This window comes from Pongo abelii, chromosome 10, assembly GCF_028885655.2.
Source record: "Pongo abelii isolate AG06213 chromosome 10, NHGRI_mPonAbe1-v2.0_pri, whole genome shotgun sequence".
NCBI classification, from domain to species: domain Eukaryota; kingdom Metazoa; phylum Chordata; class Mammalia; order Primates; family Hominidae; genus Pongo; species Pongo abelii.
The window spans coordinates 87879613-87898343 of NC_071995.2; the positions used below are offsets into that span (position 1 = coordinate 87879613).

Here is an 18731-nt window from a genome sequence, read left to right on the forward strand (position 1 = left end):
ACAGTTAGAAAATGCAAAATTTTAAAGGACACCATTTACTACAATACGATAAAAGTTTAAAAATACATCAGAATAAACATACAAAAATGAGTAAGACCTTATGGAAAAGAATAAAACTTATGTTAACATTAAAAAAGGCTCAAATAAGTAGAAACTGTATCATAAAGAACTCAAAAGCAGAGTGCTGTATATATGGAAAATAAATATATTCAGAATATTCGTAATGAGAAAAATGAAATTAAAGCAAAATACCACTTAATACCTATTAGACTGCAAAAACTAGAAAGCTCAATGACGCCAACACTGTTTGTAGCAGCATTGTTTGTAATGGCCAAAAAACTATTGGAAGGACCCTAAGTGTCTATCAACAGTAAAACAGGTTGTAAGAATTACCACAGTGACAAATTCACTGGAATGCAATACAGCAGTGAAAACAATTTATGAATGCATGAATTCAGAATTCATATGTATGAATCTCAGGACTTTAATTTTAAATTAAAAAGTAAGTTACAGAAAATATATATTCAATGTAATTCCATTTACATAAAGTTCAAACTCATTCAAAATTAAACAATAATTATAGATTCAAATATATAAAGTTACAAAGAAAAGCAACGGAATGATTACCTAGAGGGGTGACTAACTTTGAGAGAGGCTATTTCAGAATTTGAAAAGACAAAAAAATTAAAAATAAAATTGAAACATTATGAATACAAAGAAGTAAACAAAGAGCAACAAAGATAGCAGAGTTTTATATCAAATGAATGGTACCAATAAGTGTACTAAAGAACCTTAAAGAAGAAACTATCGACTGAGCGCTTATCAGGAGTGTCCAATCTTTTGCTTTCCCTGGGCCACATTGGAAGAATTGTCTTGGGCCACACATAAAATACACTAACATTAATGATAGCTGATGAGCTAAAAAAAAAAAACTGCAGAAATATCTCATAATGTTTTAAGACAGTTTACGAATTTGTGTTGGGCTGGATTCAAAGCCAGCATGTGACCCGTGGGCTGGACAAGCTTGGCTTAGATAGTGAGAAAGCCTTCCCATAGAGGAAACATGGCATATGATGGCTCTTTAATAAAAGATCTAGAAAACAAAAACAGAGAGGGAGATGAGTAAAAGAGCATTCTTCATGGCACAGTGGAAGAATGCTGACATACTTTCACACACGGGTAGAAAGAAGAAGGTTGTCAAGGGTCGAATTGTGAAGGGTGAAGGAATTTGGGAAGGCACAGAAAGTTGGAAGCTAAAATGTGCTGAATTGAAAGAGTAATCTGACAGACACATAAAGTATCATGAATACATTAGGGACGGCAGTGAGGACACTACAGCGTTAATCCAGGTCTGTAGTGATGAAGGCTCCGCCAGTGATAAGAGGAGTGGAATAATTTTTAAAGCACTTACCACGCTTGATGGGTATGGCTGTAGTTTTAGAAATAGTAAAAGCATTTTATAATTATCCAGCCAATGTGTTAAAGGGGAGGTATAACTGCTATGCTATAGTAAAGAAGGAATAAAGCTGTGCTTGGTGAGGATGAGGGGCAATCAGCTCAGCTAGCCAAAACTGTTGTCTCTTCCTGGCTGTCCCATAAAGCAGAAATCAAAGACAGCCTCCTGCCATTAACTCTAAGTCCAGAGTTGAGGCAAAGAACAGAAATGTGAGAGTGACTTGTTTTCCTTTTAATCTTAAGACTCGCTGTCCGGAGACTGCTTGCATACGTTTTATTCTCTTTTATCTACTGCCACCTAGTGTAGACAGAAAATTATTTACCTACGAAAATAGAATCTAGTTGCACCATCCGAAATTGAAACTGCTCAAGAAATCTAAATCACGTAGAGTTAGCACCTGTCATTAAAAACAATTCTTGACCTACAAGTTGGGAAACAAGTCCTGATGTAATTAACAGTATTTAACTGCATAAGTTGCTGCCACATAAGTTAAATAGAGCTGGAAGTTCTTACTAAGTAACATTTATAGTCCTCTCCATAAAGAAAATATGCTGAGGGGGTGATATGGTTAAATTCTTTGCTAGCTAACTCTCAGGAATACTAACAGTACCTTGTAGTTCCTGATATTTATTAAAGGGAAGAATATGTTAATAATTAAAGTTGCCTTGAAATGAAGTGGGCTGCCTATGTTCTCCATGGCTGAACAAGGGTATATAACTGGGACTAATGAATGAGGTAAAGGTTAGCCTGTATGACCTCAAAGGTACCATCCGACATCCCCCGTTGAGGTTCTCTGTGTCCATGATACTGAGGAGTCCATGAACATAAAACCTCCACTAATAAATTCCACGAGCCTTCACTAGACTACAGACTTCTAAAGGGCAAGGAGTATGCCCATCTTGTTCACTGCTGCATACTCTAAAGCTAGTACAACATCCAGCACACAGATACTTTAATATCTGTTAACAGGATAAAATGTAATTTTGTTTATATTGAAGCATTACATCAAAGTGGTTAAAAACACAGAACGGAACCAGAGTGCCTGGGTTGAAATTCTAGTGCTGCCACTTACTAACTTTAAGATTTAACTAACAGAGACCTCAATTTCTCATGGGATAATAGTGGTACTTATTTCACCGAGATTTTAGGAATATTAACTTAATTTGTATAAAACACTTAGAACAGTCTTGTATAACTGTTAGACTTTATCATCATGTAATGAACATTTACTGAGGCCTGAAACAGTATAAACATACACCACAGTTAGAAGTAGAATACAAAATGGATAGACAAGTGGTCATTTTAAAAAATCATAAATGGTGATGTTTTCAACCTTATTAGAAGATTGAGATAAAAACCCAATCTCAGACTTAAAGACTTAAATTGATCAATTGTACTTTTCAAAAATGAATCATGGTCAGACTATCACAAAATATTATTATATAAATATTTGGTTAAGGTAACCGACATTTTCCTTCCTGCTAAATATCATACAGAATTTCATATGCAATTTATATGTTAAGGTAATCTAAAATGGCCATAAAAAACTGAAAGCCATCAGAACATTATTTTATTAAAAAAATCTTTTTAACCAATTATAATCCCTGCTTACAATATTCTGCAATTCTCCTAGAATAACTATTTTGATGCTTTACTGTCATTAAGAGCTATCGCCATCCCTTAGAATGGCTCTACTGTCTTCTCATCAAAATATGTAAGAAAGAAGGGGACTGCTCCAGAGAAAAATATCACACACACACACTGAAGGAAAGTCTGGTTTTGTCTAGGGGCAGGACAATGCAATCCAACTCATGACAGTCTGAAGAAGATAAAGTCAGCATGAACTAGTGATGTGCTATAGCACAACGTGGGTAGGGTCAAGATACCTTGTGTAAAAACTGGGCTTCTTTCCCACCAAAAAAAAGAGAGAAAGGTGCTGTTCTCATGTTTTTAATTAAGATGGAGTACCTAGGCCAGGAGTACTACGAAGGATCTGTAGTTAGATAAGTAGGAAGAACCCGGGAAGGGGCTATTTCACATAGAAAGGATTTGATATTTCATGCCTTCTTCCATGTGGCCTCCTTCTATCATTTATTTTAAAAGTAATCTGGCTATCACCCCCTCTCCCCATGTATGAATTAGTAATTGATACATTTAGTCAGCTGGTACCCAAGATCTAAGACTCTACAGGATTCCCCACCTTCAAACAAGTGAAGCGCTTAAGGCTAGCAAAGGGGTGTCTTTTGCAAAAGGCCAAACTATTTTACTCAGCAGATTGAGATTATGCAATTCAGATGAGTCTCATAGAAAACATAATACAAATCATAAAAATGTTATCTCATTTCAAACTCAGAAATAAAACACTCATGGTCACTGCAAACAGAGAAATAAAAATTAATCAGTTCACTTAGACACCATTTATTCTATATATTTTAATAAGATCTGTTTATTTTCCTTAAATCCTAATACTGATCTCAAAAAAAGATTTCTTAGTTTTAAAATATTTCCCAAGTAACTGTATGTAAATTTGCCTAAAGCTTTGAAAAAAACTTAATCTACTGAATTTAGTATTTCAAAGTAAAGTTTACTAATCATAAATGAACACAGCACAACTTTTATTCTGACTATTCCATTCTAAGTGAAAGTTTTGAACTAAGTAGTCTTTGGCTTTGTGAGGGATTCACATTTATTACTTTGAAGTAGAGTCTTTAAAACACAATTTGGTACTTAATTATTTACTCATAATACTAAAGTTGTTCCCTGTCTAGAAAATTTCATAACCTTGACTTTTTTATACGAGATTTTTTTTTTTTTTTTGAGATGGAGTCTCGCCCTGTTGCCCAGGCTGGAGTGCAGTGACATGATCTCGGCTCACTGCAACCTCCGCCTCCCAGGTTCAAGCGATTCTCCTGCCTCAGCCTCCTGAGTAGCTGGGATTATAGGCATGTGCCACCACACCCAGCTAATTTTTGTATTTTTAGTAGAGACGGGGTTTCACCATGTTGGTCAGGCTAGTCTCGAACTGCTGACCTCGTGACCCGCCCACCTCGGCCTTCCAAAGTGCTGGGATTACAGGCATGAGCTACCGTGCCTGGCCCAAGAGATTTTTAAGAAAAAAAAAAAAAAAAAGAAACAATTACAACAATTGGTTGTTCATAAACAGAATCCTATCACTCTTCTGGCATTTTGTATCACAGGGCCTCAAAGTGTTTTACAAAAGCAAGTCATGTGTTATACTTAATTTAAGCAGCCATGCGTGTTTACAGATAATTTAAACTATGTACACAGAGGCTGACTACCTTAAGGTCACAAAAAAAAATTCAGTCACAAGGCTCAGCATTTTGTATAGTGCAACTGAACTCTAATTCCACGATGAAGAAAAGTCAGTGTTTAATAGAATTTTTAGGGTATATGTGAAAAATTTATTTGTGAGTGGCTTTTCATGGCCTGGGTCATCCTGACCCAGCAACACAAAGCAGCCCAGCTGGTTTAATGGCTTTTTGGCTGTACTATAAGAGCAGAGCCACTCAGGCAACTCCTTGACATTTTAAAGAAAGCCTAGCACTCTGAAATGAACTGGGGCTGACAGTAAATCAGAGAAAAAATGGCTTGAGTCTCTGTGCTGACGTGAGTGTGGAGTCATGGAAATATCACCTAATTCACGAGGAAAGCAGTCTCGGGATCAGCCTGCAGTTCTGCCACCCAACATCCTGGAAAGTGGCCAAATGGATATTTCTCTCCTGATCAATCTTGGCCAAACCACAAGACAACAGAATAAAAATACCAACAGTTAATAAAACCAACTTGGATAATACAAGAAAAAAATACTCAAGTTAAATTAAAATATATTTAACATGTATTTTATATGAATTTATATGATCACAGGGATAAGAAATATAACTAGAAACAGAAGCAAAAAATGGGAAAACCAAATTAGATTACTTTTTTCTTTTAAATAAAAGAAAAATGATAATACAATAAGTAGTACAAAGAAGTGGTAACATGATTAATACTTTAGAAGAACTGAAAAGATTGCCAGAAGTTGGAAAAGACAAAGATTATAGCCAAGAACTGAAAGTCAACACTACCAGGGAAAAGCAAAGACACAAATCCCAAGATATGGCTGGATTAAACAAAATCTAGAAAATAGTTTAAAAAAAAAGAACAAAAACATATACTTAGATGCACAACTGGACACTAGCAGAAGTGCCTGAGATAACGGCAAGGACCAAGACTAAGGAAAACAAACTGAAAGAAGTGATGTGGGTGAGGGTACATGCACAGCATGAACAGTGAATGCGGCTACCATGCATTGCCGCTCAGGAATACATCTCAAGAACTCAAAATACCTAACTCTAAAAGCAAAGAGACTGCCAGTGATAAAAATTCAGATGAACAGGTAATTTCTGAAGTCAGCTTTTAGAAGAGAAACGGCTGAAGAAGAATCATGCAAAATAAGAATAGGCTAACATCAGCTAAGCATCTAGCAAAGATAAATCTCTCTTTGAAGACAAAAGAACGCTTAAATCATAACACTTAAATTCATAGGACCTAAGGCAATTTGTCAGCAAAAACCTACAGCTAAATAGATAACTATATATGCAAAATATATGCAGGCAATAACACTGTCTTAATTATTAGATTTAATCACTAAATCTCTTCTTTTACCTGTCCATAAGATTTTCTTTTTGCTATAAAAGAGTTTTAAGCTACCTATTTCAATAACCATTATAAAAATTCTTGCCCTTCAGCCTTATTCTCATGACAGCCATCACATGACCTCCCTAAACACACCTAGAATATAAAGCTAGTTCAGACTTCAGTCACCAGAGGCCTTAGATTTAATTTCTCATTTCCTATTACTATCAACACTATTTTTTAGTTTTACTTCTGGGCCTTCAAGAAACAAATATAAAACTTTATTACACACTGTAGTGAAAACAACTGTTTATCAAAGTGCTGCTGTTTTAAGGCAGCACTAGGTTTTATACATAATTCAGTAATTTCAAACACCTCCTTCAGCAAAAGCCTCAAAATGTACACAAAATGTAGGACAAATATGAACAAAATACTCACTTCTACAGTCTCAACTTTTTCCTCATGGGGATGTGGTGTTCTTGGGTAGATATCAAGAAGATGTGGTGGTGAATCAAAATGTAATCTTTTGAGATTTCTTTTGTTAAGACCTTTACAATGCAATTCATCAAAGTTAGTCCTCCATAATAAGACCTATGAAAAAAGTCAATGATGTTGGCAGTTATTGACTTGCATGTACAAGCAATAGAGCTGATTTTAAAACCCACAATATACAGAATTGTCTCCCAAAGTAGAAAGGGTAGATACATATTTCAACTATGTTACTATTTCTCAATATCTTTTTTTAAGGTGTGGTTGGGGGAGAGATTTAACATTTTGAATTGCCTTCATATCTGGTTTAAAATTCATATTAAGAAAATATCTGGTTATCTTAAAATCCTCTTTTTTTTTTTTGGTCAAAGCCCAAAACCATGTTTTGGACTTGGTCATTCAGTTTATTCAATAAATCTGGCCATGAATGACTTTTGGTCATTTCAGATAAATGCAGACTTGCTATATAAATGATTTATATTTACCATCTTCAAGAAGCTTAAGATTAGGCAATGATTCAAGCAAAAGTGCTATATAATTACTGAAAGTGGACATATAGTGTCAGTTACATGTATAGTTAAGTGTAAAATGAGCAAAAGAAAATAACTATTTGAGTTCCCAAAATTCAGAACTGGCTCTGTTTCAGCTATGAGATAGCAGACTTCATGGTACTAATTAAAATATAAACTCATGGACAACCATCTTAACATACACAAACTAGCTGGTTGTAAAACTCTTAGCTGAGGTCAAGGATTCCTTTACCTTAACCAAATCAAAGAGGAGCTGAAAGATTTACAAACCTGTGTGTCTGCACCTCCGGATGCAAATAGCTCTCCACCTTTTGAAAATGAAACAGTAAAGACAGGTCCCTGAGAAATAAAGGGAGATAAAGAAAAAAAAGTACTTGGTAATGCTTTCTCATGGCCAAGAAGACTATGGATATCAATTTCTCATCCTAATTTATGCATACTACTCATGCAATAAGTCTGATAAAACACATCAGTTGCTAGCAACTAATGCTGGCAGAGTAAAGATAATCAAAGAATCAACCCAATCATATTAAAACACAAATAAATGATACTAAAAAATACTAAAAATTAATTTAAAAATAACCTTTTTCTCCTTTCAAGAAAAGCCTGTACATATGTAAGTTCATAAGAATTTCTGTTAAGATTTTCTGGCTTTGGACTCTGTATTCAACCAATCACTAGCAGAAACTGAATGATAAATATGTAGGTAATGGGAATGAGGCTATTTACATGAAGTCCATTTCCTGACCAATGGGCTTCACTGAGTTCCCCCTTCTTGTAGGCAACCATAAACCACTAAAAGTTTAAAGAGCAGAACACAGATAGGAGGAGAGCTGTGAATGATTAAAATCAGTATCACAATTGTGAGAAAGATGAATTGGAGTAAGATGCTTGGTTGGAGGCCAGTTAGGAAGTTCCTGTAATTATCTAGGTGAGAGGTAATGAAAACCTGAAATTGAGCAGTTACCGTGGAGTTGGACAAGACTGTGCTTGGCACAGTCACAAGGTGGATAGCCTCTAGGTCAATTTTTCAATCCAGATAAGAGTACGTATTTCTTATTTCAAAAATATTAATATATACCATATGTTTTTAATATGTCCTTAATCTCTACAAGAAAAGTTTTAGGGAAAAACATCTTGTATTTTCCCAAGTAGACTATTCCACAGATTTAGGTTATAATAGTAATAGCTTCATAAACACCTTCACTTCCAGACTAAAATTCCATCTTCATGTAGTGTTTTCCTACTGAAAGACTGTGTTTATCTTTTTTTCCCTATTATTTTGTACTTTTTTCATGGATATTTCAATCCTTGGCCACTTTTATTGGTTGTGTTTATTCAGCCTAAATCCATGGATATGCATATATTTAAGCTGGTTAGTGTTTATTTCTGCTTTACCCTAACACCACTGCAGAATAAATGATAACGCAAAGCAGGAAGCCAGGCAGAACCTGTGAAAAAGAAACTCTTTTCTAGACCACAAAGCTCATTCTATTTCTAGATATAAACAGCTTATACTTCTTAAAAGGAAGTACCTTAAAAAAAAGAGGATGCATTCTAAAAAATTCAGAGAAGTCTGAATATTGTCTGGAAGAAAAGAATAGTTTATATACTCAAAAAAATTTATCTAGGCTGGGCACAGTGGCTCACACCTGTAATCCCAGCACTTTGGGAGGCCGAGGCAGGCAGATTACCTGAGGTCAGGAGTTCAAAACAAGCCTGGCCAACATGGTGAAACCCCATCTCTTCTTAAAAAAAAAAAAAAAATTAGCTGGGCGTGGTGGTGCGCCTGTACAGAAGGCTGAGGTAGGAGAATCGCTTGAACCCAGGAGGCAGAGGTTACAGTGAGCCAAGATTGTGCCACTGCACTCCAGCCTGGGTGACAGACTAAGAATCCATCTCAAAAATAAAGAAATAATCAATTTAAAAAATTGATCTATATGCCAGGGAGGGATCTTTGAACAGGCTCAATAAAAGGCACCCCTCTTACCTACTTGGTTCTAAACCAATTGAGAAATAAGACAAAGGAATACAGCACATAAGAATTGAAATATCACCTTTCTTTCTAATAAATGCTTGTAAAAAGAGAATATGGCTTTTATGTGTAACACAAATAGGCTTTCTAGAACTGATGCCCAGAATGAGTCACAGGCAACACTAGACAAGGGGAGGTCTCCCCACAAGGAATATCAGAGAAAAACAGTGAAGAGTGGCTCACCCCCAAAGGCAGGAGACTAGAAGGTGTTAGGCTGTGCTTACCCAATTTCTCCTAAACCCACCAACAAATCAGCAGAAGGAGTGGGGGAGAGGTGTGAGAGGCTGGGTGTCAGGGCTAAGCGGGACAGCCTCCACATGAAGGAAGGATCTGAAGTACGGAATCTACTTACCCATCACCATTTACCCAGTCAATCTATACAACACATTGATAAAGACAGCAGGAGAGGATTCATTTAACGGCCATTGAAAGATACACATGGGGGGGAGGAGCCAAGATGGCCGAATAGGAACAGCTCCGGTCTACAGCTCCCAGCATGAGCGACGCAGAAGACAGGTGATTTCTGCATTTCCATCTGAGGTACCGTGTTCATCTCACTAGGGAGTGCCAGACAGTGGGCACAAGTCAGTGGGTGAGCACACCGTGTGTGAGCCGAAGAAGGGTGAGGCATTGCCTCACTCGGGAAGCGCAAGGGGTCAGGGAGTTCCCTTTCCAGGGGTGAGAGACGGCACCTGGAAAATCAGGCCACTCCCACCCGAATACTGTGCTTTTCCAACGGGCTTAGGAAACGGTGCACCAGGAGATTATAGCCTGCACCTGGCTCAGAGGGTCCTACGCCCACGGAGTCTCGCTGATTGCTAGCACAGCAGTCTGAAATCAAACAGCAAGGCAGCAGCGAGGCTGGGGGAGGGGCGTCCGCCATTGCCCAGGCTCCCTTAGGTAAACAAAGCAGCTGGGAAGCTTGAACTGGGTGGAGCCCACCACAGCTCAAGGAGGCCTGCCTGCCTCTGTAGGCTCCACCTCTCGGGGCAGGGCACAGACAAACAAAAAGAAAGCAGTAACCTCTGCAGACTTAAATGTCCCTGTCTGACAGCTTTGAGGAGAGCAGTGGTTCTCCCAGCACACAGCTGGAGATCTGAGAACGGGCAGACTGCCCCCTCAAGTGGGTCCCTGACCCCTGACCCCCGAGCAGCCTAACTGGGAGGCACCCCCCAGCAGAGGCAGACTGACACCTCACACGGCCGGCCGGGTACTCCAACAGACCTGCAGCTGAGGGTCCTGTCTGTTAGAAGGAAAACTAACAGAAAGGACATCCACACCAAAAACCCATCTGTACATCACCATCATCAAAGACCAAAAGTAGATAAAACCACAAAGATGGGGAAAAAACAGAGCAGAAAAACTGGAAACTCTAAAAAGCGAGCGCCTCTCCTCCTCCAAAGGAACGCAGTTCCTCACCAGCAACGGAACAAAGCTGGACGGAGAATGACTTCGACGAGCTGAGAGAAGAAGGCTTCAGATGATCAAATTACTCTGAGCTACGGGAGGATATTCAAACCAAAGGCAAAGAAGTTGAAAACTTTGAAAAAAATTTAGAAGAATGTATAACTAGAATAACCAATACAGAGAAGGGCTTAAAGGAGCTGATGGAGCTGAAAACCAAGGCTCGAGAACTATGTGAACAATGCAGAAGCCTCAGGAGCCGATGCGATCAAATGGAAGAAAGGGTATCAGCCATGGAAGATGAAATGAATGAAATGAAGCGAGAAGGGAAGTTTAGAGAAAAAAGAATAAAAAGAAACGAGCAAAGCCTCCAAGAAATGTGGGACTATGTGAAAAGACCAAATCTACGTCTGATTGGTGTACCTGAAAGTGACGGGGAGAATGGAACCAAGTTGGAAAACACTTGCAGGATATTATCCAGGAGAACTTCCCCAATCTAGCAAGGCAGGCCAACATTCAGATTCAGGAAATACAGACAACGCCACAAAGATACTCCTCGAGAAGAGCAACTCCAAGACACATAATTGTCAGATTCACCAAAGTTGAAATGAAGGAAAAAATGTTAAGGGCAGCCAGAGAGAAAGGTCGGGTTACCCTCAAAGGGAAGCCCATCAGACTAACAGCGGATCTCTTGGCAGAAACCCTACAAGCCAGAAGAGAGTGGGGGCCAATATTCAACATTCTTAAAGAAAAGAATTTTCAACACAGAATTTCATATCCAGCCAAACTAAGCTTCATAAGTGAAGGAGAAATAAAATACTTTACAGACAAGCAAATGCTGAGAGATTTTGTCACCACCAGGCCTGCTCTAAAAGAGCTCCTGAAGGAAGCGCTAAACATGGAAAGGCACAACCGGTACCAGCCACTGCAAAATCATGCCAAAATGTAAAGACCATCGAGACTAGGAAGAGACTGCATCAACTAACGAGCAAAATAACCAGCTAACATCATAATGACAGGATCAAATTCACACATAACAATATTAACTTTAAATGTAAATGGACTAAATGCTCCAATTAAAAGACACAGACTGGCAAATTGGATAAAGACTCAAGACCCATCAGTGCGCTGTATTCAGGAAACCCATCTCACGTGTAGAGACACACATAGGATCAAAATAAAAGGATGGAGGAAGATCTACCAAGCAAATGGAAAACAAAAAAAGGCAGGGGTTGCAATCCTAGTCTCTGATAAAACAGACTTTAAACCAACAAAGATCAAAAGAGACAAAGAAGGCCATTACATAATGGTAAAGGGATCAATTCAACAAGAAGAGCTAATTATCCTAAATATATATGCACCCAATACAGGAGCACCCAGATTCATAAAGCAAGTCCTGAGTGACCTACAAAGAGACTTGGACTCCCACACATTAATAATGGGAGACTTTAACACCCTACTGTCAACATTAGACAGATCAACCAGACAGAAAGTCAACAAGGATACCCAGGAATTGAACTCAGCTCTGCACCAAGCGGACCTAATAGACATCTACAGAACTCTCCACCCCAAATCAACAGAATATACATTTTTTTCAGCACCACACCACACCTATTCCAAAATTGACCACATACTTGGAAGTAAAGCTCTCCTCAGTAAATGTAAAAGAACAGAAATTATAACAAACTATCTCTCAGATCACAGTGCAATCAAGCTAGAACTCAGGATTAAGAATCTCACTCGAAACCGCTCAACTACATGGAAACTGAACAACCTGCTCCTGAATGACTACTGGGTACATAACGAAATGAAGGCAGAAATAAAGATGTTCTTTGAAACCAACGAGAACCAAGACACAACATACCAGAATCTCTGGGATGCATTCAAAGCAGTGTGTAGAGGGAAATTTATAGCACTAAATGCCCATAAGAGAAAGCAGGAAAGATCCAAAACTGACACCCTAACATCACAATTAAAAGACCTAGAAAAGCAAGAGCAAACACATTCAAAAGCTAGCAGAAGGCAAGAAATAACTAAAATTAGAGCAGAACTGAAGGAAATAGAGACACAAAAAACCCTTCAAAAATTAATGAATCCAGGAGCTGGTTTTTTGAAAGGATCAACAAAATTGATAGACCGCTAGCAAGATTAATAAAGAAAAAAAGAGAGAAGAATCAAATAGATGCAATAAAAAATGATAAAGGGGATATCACCACCAATCCCACAGAAATACAAACTACCATCAGAGAATACTACAAACACCTCTATGCAAATAAACTAGAAAATCTAGAAGAAATGGATAAATTACTCAACACATACACCATCCCAAGACTAAACCAGGAAGAAGTTGAATCTCTCAATAGACAAATAACAGGAGCTGAAATTGTGGCAATAATCAATAGCTTACCAACCAAAAAAAGTCCAGGACCAGATGGGTTCACAGCTGAATTCTACCAGAGGTACAAGGAGGAACTGGTACCATTCCTTCTGAAACTATTCCAATCAATAGAAAAAGAGGGAATCCTCCCTAACTCATTTTATGAGGCCAGCATCATCCTGATACCAAAGCCGGGCAGAGACACAACCAAAAAGGAGAATTTTAGACCGATATCCTTGATGAACATTGATGCAAAAATCCTCAATAAAATACTGGCAAACAGAATCCAGCAGCACATCAAAAAGCTTATCCACCATGATCAAGTGGGCTTCATCCCTGGGATGCAAGGCTGGTTCAATATACGCAAATCAATAAATGTAATCCAGCATATAAACAGAACCAAAGACAAAAACCACATGATTATCTCAATAGATGCAGAAAAGGCCTTTGACAAAATTAAACAACCCTTCATGCTAAAAACTCTCAATAAATTAGGTATTGATGGGACGTATCTCAAAATAATAAGAGCTATCTATGACAAACCCACAGCCAATATCATACTGAATGGGCAAAAACTGGAAGCATTCCCTTTGAAAACTGGCACAAGACAGGGATGCCCTCTCTCACCACTTCTATTCAACATAGTGTTGGAAGTTCTGGCCAGGGCAATTAGGCAGAAGAAGGAAATAAAGGGTATTCAATTAGGAAAAGAGGAAGTCAAATTGTCCCTGTTTGCAGACGACATGATTGTATATCTAGAAAACCCCATTGGCTCAGCCCAAAATCTCCTTAAGCTGATAAGCAACTTCAGCAAAGTCTCAGGATACAAAATCAATGTACAAAAATCACAAGCATTCTTATACACCAATAAAAGACAAACAGAGAGCCAAATCATGAGTGAACTCCCATTCACAATTGCTTCAAAGAGAATAAAATACCTAGGAATCCAACTTAAAGGGATGTGCAGGACCTCTTCAAGGAGAACTACAAACCACTGCTCAAGGAAATAAAAGAGGATACAAACAAATGGAAGAACATTCCATGCTCATGGGTAGGAAGAATCAATATCATGAAAATGGCCATACTGCCCAAGGTAATTTACAGATTCAATGCCATCCCCATCAAGCTACCAATGACTTTCTTCACAGAATTGGAAAAAACTAAAGTTTATATGGAACCAAAAAAGAGCCCGCATCGCCAAGTCAATCGTAAGCCAAAAGAACAAAGCTGGAGGCATCACACTACCTGACTTCAAACTATACTACAAGGCTACAGTAACAAAAACAGCATAGTACTGGTACCAAAACAGAGATATAGATCAATGGAACAGAACAGAGCCGTCAGAAATAACGCCACATATCTACAACTATCTGATCTTTGACAAACCTGAGAAAAACAAGAAATGGGGAAAGGATTCCCTATTTAATAAATGGTGCTGGGAAAACTGGCTAGCCATATGTAGAAAGCTGAAACTGGATCCCTTCCTTACACCTTATACAAAAATCAATTCAAGATGGATTAAAGACTTAAATGTTAGACCTAAAACCATAAAAACCCTAGAAGAAAACCTAGGCATTACCATTCAGGACATAGGCATGGGCAAGGATTTCATGTCTAAAACACCAAAAGCAATGGCAACAAAAGCCAAAATTGACAAATGGGATCTAATTAAACTCAAGAGCTTCTGCACAGCAAAAGAAACTACCATCAGAGTGAACAGGCAACCTACAAAATGGGAGAAAATTTTCCCAACCTACTCATCTGACAAAGGGCTAATATCCAGAATCTACAATGAACTCCAACAAATTTACAAGAAAAAAACAAACAACCCCATCAAAAAGTGGGCAAAGGACATGAACAGACACTTCTCAAAAGAAGACATTTATGCAGCCAAAAAACACATGAAAAAATGCTCACCATCACTGGCCATCAGAGAAATGCAAATCAAAACCACAATGAGATACCATCTCACACCAGTTAGAATGGCAATCATTAAAAAGTCAGGAAACAACAGTTGCTGGAGAGGATGTGGAGAAATAGGAACACTTTTACACTGTTGGTGGGACTGTAAAATAGTTCAACCCTTGTGGAAGTCAGTGTGGCGATTCCTCAGGGATCTAGAACTAGAAATTCCATTTGACCCAGCCATCCCATTACTGGGTATATACCCAAAGGACTATAAATCATGCTGCTACAAAGACACATGCACACGTATGTTTATTGCGGCATTATTCACAATAGCAAAGACTTGGAACCAACCCAAACGTCCAACAATGATAGACTGGATTAAGAAAATGTGGCACATATACACCAAGGAATACTATGCAGCCATAAAAAATGATGAGTTCATGTCCTTTGTAGGGACATGGATGAAATTGGAAATCATCATTCTCAGTAAACTATCACAAAAACAAAAAACCAAACACCGCATATTCTCACTCATAGGTGGGAACTGAACAATGAGAACACATGGACACAGGAAGGGGAACATCACACTTCGGGGACTGTTGTGGGGTTGGGGGAGGGGGGAGGGATAGCACTGGGAGACATACCTAATGCTAGATGACGAGTTAGTGGGTGCAGCGCACCAGCATGGCACATGTATACATATGTAACTAACCTGCACATTGCGCACATGTAGCATAAAACCTAAAGTATAATAATAATAAAATTTAAAAAAATGAAAAAAAAAAAGACTTACTGAGAAAAAAAAAAGATACACATTGATTTTGATAAGAATTACAACAAATAATATTTCTTTTTTTCTTCCTTTTTTTTTTTTTTTTTTTTAGACAGAGTCTTGCTCTGTTGCCAGGCTGGAGTGCAGTGGCACAATCTCAGCTCACTGCAGCCTCCCCCTCCTGGGTTCAAGTGATACCCCTGCCTCAGCCTCCCAACCAAGTAGCTTGGATTACAGGCATGTGCCACCACACCTGGCTAATTTTTTGTATTTTAGTAGAAATGGGGTTTCATCATATTGGCCAAGATGGTCTCGATCTCCTGACCTCAGGTGAGCCACCCGCCTCAGCCTCCCAAAGTGTTGGGATTACAGGCGTGAGCCACCACGCCCGGCCACAAATAATATTTCTAAGAGTTGCTTCCAGAGGATAAAAACAGCCTTGGAAGTAAAAATTTTATGATAGCAGCAATGTGTGCTATGTCTGGAAAAATAATAAAGGGACATAAAAATGGATCAGAAATTTAAAATATATATTATTTTATACTTTTATATATAAAAAGCAAGAATCTGAGTGTTAATACCGTATGTCCTTGAAGTGTATAGATGAGCCTTCCTTCTAAGAGGTCCAGAATCTTAAGGGTACCATCTGAAGAAGCTGTGACTAGATAGTTACCCGAAGGATGGAATGATATGCAATTAACTCCACCGCTGTGAACTGATTTGTAGAAAACAAAAGCAAAAAGTTAAGAGAACAATTCTTACTTTTGAGGATACCCCAGTGCCTTATTAGCAATAGGTTGCAAACAAGAGCACTGTTTCCATAACAACAAAACTCTATATAGCTCACTAAAATGAGTATTTTGGCATCACATAGCATTAAGCTTCCAGTTAGAGAGCCAGAATTACTTTAAAAATGAGACTGTGTCACGGAAAGGTAATCTTATTGACCACATTACTATAAATTCTTTAGATATATTGCCAATAAAACTGACAGTTAATTATCACCAGCTCAGATAGGGTATATAATCTAGTCTCAAATTAAAGGTAATAACTAATTAGTGGCTTGGGATTAAAGGGAGAAAAGTATGGAGACACGTTTGAAACGGGCACAGTCCTGCCATCATGCTTGAGAATTTGTTTCCAGACAGCATCCTTCCAACAGAAGGCAGTATAACACAATGATCAAAAGTTAATTTTTCTATGCACTGTGTAAGCAGGAAGACCTAAGTAGTTCTATTGATTATTTGAGCAAGTTAATTACCCTATTTAAATCTCAATTTCCTTATCTTAAAAATGTGAGTAACAATGATACCTCCTAGGAATATTGTTTAGATTTGGCACATTGTGTGCTACATGGTAAACACTGGATAAGCTACTATGTTTAATAATCATTTGGATTTAATATAAATCCAATATAAACCAAGAAAATTCACTTCTCTTTTAGTTCAATACATAGGCATAGTAGGTAATTGTTTTCTACCAGTTATAACACCTATTTGTGCTCACGTAACTCCCTGTGATTCAGAATTCAGTCATTTCTATCCCTGACTTCTCACACAATGCTGATAACCAGAGTTTGAAAATCTCATAGCAACTTCTTCTTTTTTTTTTTTTTTTTAACCAGCCCTCACATCATTTTTAAGGTCTCTTCACTTCCTGCTTTCCTTGAGCTTCTGAGACCCTGCTGTTGATGGGAGCTAATTATACTATTCTCTAGCCTGTTCCAAGGCAGCCCATGTCCCCAAGTAAGACAACCAAACCACACCAACAAGGAGAATCAGTCCTTCCAAAAGGAGTCCATTCAGAAACTGAATTTTTTGTTAGGAAAATTGTTACCTTGGTAATGCTGTAGTAATTTGTTCACTCTTACATCCCAGACTTTCACAGTTTGATCAGAACCTGCTGAAGCTATGCATGTACCACTAGGGTTAAAGTCCACAAAATTTGCAAATCTAGGAGGAAAGAATAAGATGACCTAATATTTCAATTTCCTTTTTTTTTTTTTTTGAGACAGAGCCTCACTCTTGCCACCCAGGCTGGAATGCAGTGGCGCAATGTCGACTCACCGCAACCTCCGCCTCCTGGGTTCAAGTGATTCTTTCACCTCAGCCTCCCGAGTAGCTGGAATTACAGGCGCATATCACCATGCCCAGGTAATTTTTGTATTTTTAGTGGAGACAGGGTTTCACTATGTTGGTCAGGCTGGTCTCAAACTCCTGACCTCAGATGATCCGCCTGCCTCAGCCTCCCGAAGTGCTGGCATTATAGGCGTGAGCCACCGCACCCGGCCATATTTCAATTTCTTTACTCATTTCTTTATTTAAATTGTTATAATCAAATGTCTCCTTAGAAAACTAACCCACATAAATGCACAAAGAAAGTGTACTTACCCAACGGAATCTGAGAAGTTATTAACACATTGCTTATTTGTGGTATCCCAAATTTTAATAGTTTTATCCTCACTACATGACACAATTAGTCTTCCATCGGGCGAAAATCTAGAAAGAAGAAGAAAGAAGATGTTTTATGTGAAAGGCTCTGGAGAGTCACCACCTCACCTCTACACCACAAATAAACCAGGCTGTAAATATTAAATACCAGAGACCACTGTTACCATCCCATGCAGTAAAGTCATATTCTGCAGCCAAGATCTTCATCATGACAAACAACACTGACAGACCATTAAAAGGTCAAAATGTGCTATATAGACTAACCAAGTTGCTTTTTTCCTTTTATTCTTTTATTAAAATAATTTTGGTTTTATTTCATCTGCTTTGGGGTTTTGATTCAATTCTGCACTCACTCTAAGCCAAGTGCCTTGTATTTTTAAAAGAACTCTCTTCTATTTCTGTCACTTGCCAGCATTATCCATATGATTCAAGAGAGAGCCTTTATTACTCATCCGACCAAGCCTGCAGTGAAACTTTTTGTAAGAAAAGGAATGGTGTGTTGAGAATTAAAATTAAGTGACATCACCAACAAAAGAACCTAGCTGCCCATGCCTGTAACTTCCTGGACTTGGGGAGGCCAGACAGCTCCAATGGACTGAAAATAGGACAATTCATTTATACAGAACAGAACAGAAGTTCCTTCATGGAGAAACCTATCATCCACACGCCCCA

General features: G+C 38.2%; 1 protein-coding gene across 23 annotated transcripts in view; it reads right to left on the reverse strand.

The window, feature by feature from the left end:
* POC1B (POC1 centriolar protein B) overlaps positions 1-18731 on the reverse strand; it is a 161420-nt gene that overhangs the window by 90995 nt on the left and 51694 nt on the right. For 21 of the 23 annotated variants that reach the window (XM_063711537.1, XM_054526326.2, XM_054526324.2 and 18 more), the window contains 5 exon segments: positions 18000-18107; positions 17446-17561; positions 16191-16324; positions 7384-7452; positions 6533-6685 (listed from right to left, as the gene is read on the reverse strand). In XM_063711537.1, coding sequence (XP_063567607.1) covers positions 6533-6685; positions 7384-7452; positions 16191-16324; positions 17446-17561; positions 18000-18107 — 580 coding nt within the window. 23 annotated transcript variants of the gene reach the window in all.